At 37.9% G+C, this 5,172-nt stretch overlaps 1 protein-coding gene across 5 annotated transcripts in view; it reads right to left on the reverse strand.

Moving 5' to 3' along the window:
- Positions 1-159: 159 nt before the first annotated feature.
- Positions 160-5,172, reverse strand: part of LOC101988597 (zinc finger protein 883-like) — a 24,489-nt gene continuing 19,476 nt past the window's right edge. For all 5 annotated transcript variants that reach the window (XM_026779329.1, XM_026779330.1, XM_026779327.1 and 2 more), the window contains 4 exons: positions 4,266-4,346; positions 3,175-3,242; positions 2,015-2,585; positions 160-1,930 (listed from right to left, as the gene is read on the reverse strand). In XM_026779329.1, the coding sequence (XP_026635130.1) occupies positions 675-1,930; positions 2,015-2,585; positions 3,175-3,242; positions 4,266-4,346 (1,976 nt within the window). In that variant the 3' untranslated portion in view covers positions 160-674. The remainder of the gene's footprint in view (positions 1,931-2,014; positions 2,586-3,174; positions 3,243-4,265; positions 4,347-5,172) is intronic.

The raw sequence follows: 5,172 nt of genomic DNA on the forward strand, positions 1-5,172 counted from the left end.
TGCTCTTCCAAAGGTCCTGAGTTCAATTCCCAGCAACCACATGGTGGCTCACAACCATCTGTAATGAGGTCTGGTGCCCTCTTCTGGCTTGCAGGCATACACACAGACAGAACATTGTATTCATAATAAATAAAATATTAAAAAAAAAGACTGGAAAGTCATTAAGTGAAAATATTAAAATATCTCTCAAGTATTGAAAATGCAAAAAATGGTCAAAACAAATGTACAAAACTTTCAAGAAAGCCAAGTTTCTGCTAGTATACAAGGTCTTAAGACATAGAAACAATTTCCATATTCTATACACACATTTACCCAAATGTGAATCACTTCACACTTACTGAATGTTGATAATTAATGTAAATAATTACTTTCTAACATTTCTTACTTTCCCAACGTCCTCCACTGTAGCACTGTAGGTAATCAAAGCACTGAGCAGAAATACAATTTTCCACATTGTATTAAGAGTTTGTCTCCCATACTTATAAAAAAAAATCCATGAAACAGTGAAGGCTTTCCATCTTTCTGACATTGTATAGCTTCAAAGTGTGCTCATGTGAACTGGATTTTGAGCATTCTGATGACTTCCCACTCTTTTCAGTTCATGAGGCATCTATGCAACTTCAATTGTTTCACATCTTTGAAATCAAATATTATATAATCACTTTACAAATGGCTTATACTGATAAACTTTCTTTCCACTGTGAATTTGAATGCACTCCTAACGTAACAGAACTTCCTAAAGCAGTCTCTCCATTCCTTCCAATCAAAGAATTTATCTCTAGGGTTTTTATGTGTTCTGTAAGATGAGAACTACTGAAAGCTATTCCGTAACTTTTACATTTATAGGCCTTCTCTCCACTGTGAACTCGTACATGTTTACTGAGATGTGAGTAAACAGCAAAAGCTTTCCCACACTCTTTACATCCATAGGGCTTCTCTCCAGTGTGTGTTCGCATGTGAATCTGAAGGTAGGAGGAACGTGTGAACGCTTTCCCACACACTGTACACTCAAAGGGCTTCTCTCCAGTGTGAGTTCTCAGGTGTGCAATAAGATAGGAGGAAGAAGAAAAGGCCTTCCCACACTGGTCACATTCATACGGTTTCTCTCCTGTGTGACTTCTTATATGTTCGAGGAGGCCTGAAGATGTAGTAAAGGCTTTCCCACATTCTTTACAATTATAGGGCTTCTCTCCAGTGTGAGTTCGTATATGTTTCGTGAGAGCAGAACGCACAGTGAAAGCTTTCCCACATTCCTCACACTTATGGGGTTTCTCTCCTGTGTGGATCCTTACATGTTTACTTAGATGTGAAGAAACAGCAAAGGCTTTCCCACATTCCTTACACATATAAGGTTTCTCTCCAGTATGAGTTCGCATGTGATTAAGAAGATAGGAAGAACATGCAAATGCTTTTCCGCACACGTTGCACTCAAAGGGATTTTCTCCAGTGTGTGTTCGTAAATGCTTGGTAAGGCTTGTGCGCTCAGTGAAGGCTCTGCCACATTCTTTACATACATAGGGCTTCTCTCCAGTGTGAGTCCGCATATGAATGCGAAGGTAAGAAGAACATGTAAACGCTTTCCCACAAACTTTACACTCAAAGGGCTTCTCTCCAGTGTGTGTTCTCGAATGTGTAATAAGGGTTGAGGAAGAAGCAAAAGCTTTGCCGCAATGGTCACACTCAAAGGGTCTCTCCCCCATGTGACTTTTCATATGTTTAATAAGGCCTGAGGTTGACGTGAAGGCTTTCCCACATTCCTTACACTCATAAGGCTTCTCTCCAGTGTGTGTTGGTAAATGTTTACTAAGGCCAGAGCGCCCTGTGAAGGCTTTGCCACAGTCCTTACATTTATAGGGCTTTATTCCAGTGTGAACCCGAAAGTGATCATTAAGGCATGAGGCATTTCTAAAGCATTTTCCACAAACCTTACATTCAAAGGGTTTCTCTTCAGTATGTGATCTTTTATGGTTTTGAAGAGTTCTTTTTTTAGCAAAGGCCTTACCACACTGATTACATTCAAAGGGTTTCTCTTCAGTGTGAGTTTTTAAGTGCTGAGTTAGTGGGTAACACCTAGAAAAGGCTTTCCCACACTCCTTACATTCATAAGGTTTTTCACCAGTGTGGGTACGCATATGAATATTAAGGTTGGCAGAATATTTAAAACTTTTCCCACACTGCTTACATTCATAGGGTTTTTTTCCAGTGCATGTTTGCCCATTCCCAGCATGGCTCATAGGTGGGTTAAAAGCATCACCACACTGTGTCCATTTAAAGAGTCTCTCTTCACATGCCTTAAGGGCTTGATGAAATTCACTAGATTTGAGGACTTTGGCTGGTTTGCATGTTGTCTGGTAAGCAGCACTTGTAGCCAGACTGGTGTCTTTTCCACACTGGCTTAACTCAGGACCTTTGTCTGCAGAAGAGGCTTCCTCAGGGTGTGCAGGAAAGGCTTGTCCATGCTGAACACAATCATACATGTTTCCTCTGTTTTCAATACCTATGTGTGCTGGACTACATGAAGGCTCTTTGATGATTTCTCCAGGTGGCTTGAAGTCACAGAGCTTCTTTCCATCGTAGCTATTTGACTGTTGATTAAAAGGAAATAAGATATTAAACCTTTTTCAAATTTATTAGTATAAGATAAGAACATGATGATGATGATGTTTCCCATAATTACATATACATCACTTAATGTAAATTTAAAAATCCTATTGCAAGGATCGTATGCCATCTACTCTAATTCTGAAAGGTTTCCTGTGTTTTCATGAAATTGTTTTAAAACCCCAATATCTGGGCTGGAGAGATGGCTCAGCGGTTAAGAGCATTGCCTGCTCTTCCAAAGGTCCTGAGTTCAATTCCCAGCAACCACATGGTGGCTCACAACCATCTGTAATGAGGTCTGGTGCCCTCTTCTGGCCTGCAGGCATACACACAGACAGAATATTGTATACATAATAAATAAATATTTTTAAAAAACCCAATATCTATAAGTAGGAATATGTGTTTATGGGAACTCAAGTTTCAAACTAGGATTAGAACATCTTTCTAGACTCTATGAATACAGGCTATTTCTCTCTAATTCTTCTTTCTTTTGAAGGATTTTGATGAAATTTACATAAAATTACCAAGTATATTTCAATAAAAAAAATACGAACTATCTCTTGTGACTCTTACCAGTTGTGTCTCATTTGACATTTTTAACTGAAACATTGTCCCTCTGGTGTTAAGTTGCATAGCCCACTCTGAAGTTAAACAACAACAAAAACCATGTAAGTGCATCCACAGTGAAAAAGAAACATTAACAATTATACAACTGATTTCAATTTTTTTTTATATTAAGCAAGTTAAAAACAAAGTTATGTTAAATGTTACCAATTTGGCTATGTCTAAAATTTTACAGGCTGGGATTCAGGTCCATGTCAGAATAGAAGGGGTCTTAAAGGCCAGAGAGATGGCTCAGAGGCTATGAAAACTTGCTATTCTTATAAATAAATAAATAAATAAATAAATAAATAAATAAATAAATAAATAAATAAATAAAACACCCAGATTCAACAACCATATCAGACAGTTCACAACTACTTGTGACTCCATTCCAGGAGACCTAACACCTTCTTCTGGCCACCATAGGCATATGTATGCATATGGTACACATGAACTCACAAAGGCCCATAGTCATACACATAACAATTAAAACAACAGCTGGGCAGCGGTGACACACACTTTTAATCCCAGCACTTGGGAAGCAAAGGCAAGTGGTTCTCTGTGAGTTCAAGCTCAGCATGGTCTACAGAACAAGCTCCAGGACAGGCTCGAAACCTTATCTCAAAAACAAAAAATAAATAAAAAATAAAACAACAATAATAAATATTTTTAAAAGAGACTCAGGATCCAGTAGTCAATACTAATGATGATAGTGATAATAATATAAACATAAAATACAAAGAATAGGCAGTCAAAATTTAAAAATGAATAATTTACTTACTCTGAAATTTAAATGCACTGATAAACAGGGACAGCATTTTTAGGGAGAAAAGAAAGAAAGATATGGACTATTGAGATTGTAAAAAAGTCTACGTAGATGGAAGTAATGGAGTTTAGAGATATGAATATCTCCTAAAACTCTCAAGTCCAATAGCCTCAGCCTCCTGATTCAAGCTTTCACTTGTTGGTAGAGCACTTGCTTAGCTTACCATTCCATCCACAGAATTGGGGTGGGGTGGGGTGTTGCTACTGTATTCCAAGTAGACTGAACTCCCATTTACCTTGGTAAACTCCTCTCTCCATTACTCCAAACTCTTCTGTCTCCAAACAAGAGCTTGAGCTGGGTTTGATGAGCTGACATCCTATACGAGAAGAAAGACACATTCATGAAAGCAGATCAAGCAAGAAAGGATATACCTTTCCATGACTTAGAAACAACAGTTCCAATAACAGCAATGAAATACTGCTAAAGACCCCACTGAGTACAAACCCCTTTATGTGAAAAAGGTACTGACTTCTTTCCCTTTAAGCCTAAAGTGATGGTTACAAGGACAAGACAGAAATGCTAATACTGAACCAGTGGGACAAGTTCACCAGGTAAAAGTGTTGGACACTAAGTATGACTACCTGATTTACTTGTCTAGGACATGGTAGAAAGAAAGAACTGACTCCCACAAATTGTATACTGACTTTTAGATGTGCACTGTGACAAAGAATAAATGTAGACATTTTTAAGCACTAATATTAATCAAATTGAAAAGAAAGTGAAAGAAAAATTTGAGACAGGTTTCTTAACTGTGTCACTCTAATTGGCCTAAAACTTTGTAGACCAGACTGGCTGTGAACTATAGAAATATGCCTGTCTCAATTTCCTGGAGTACTAGGATAAAAGGTATGTGCCACCAAATCCACAAGATTCTTATTATTATAGAGAAAAAGATTATACTAGTAGTTAAATATTTAAGTGTATCAAAATCACATGGAGGGACCATTAAAACAGAGATGATCAGCATTCTTGATTCAGTTGTCAAAGATAGTCTGAAAACGACCTTTTAGTAGAGCAGAAGAACAATACTGGTGATTTTAGGACTGTCTTTAAAACTACAATTGGTTAAAATACAGTAGGGCAGAGTTAGAGGCCTGTTTCTCATTCCTCTCCCTCTCCCTCTCCCTCTCCCTCTCCCTCTC

The sequence above is a fragment of the Microtus ochrogaster genome, chromosome 5, assembly GCF_000317375.1.
Source record: "Microtus ochrogaster isolate Prairie Vole_2 chromosome 5, MicOch1.0, whole genome shotgun sequence".
Lineage (NCBI taxonomy): Eukaryota > Metazoa > Chordata > Mammalia > Rodentia > Cricetidae > Microtus > Microtus ochrogaster.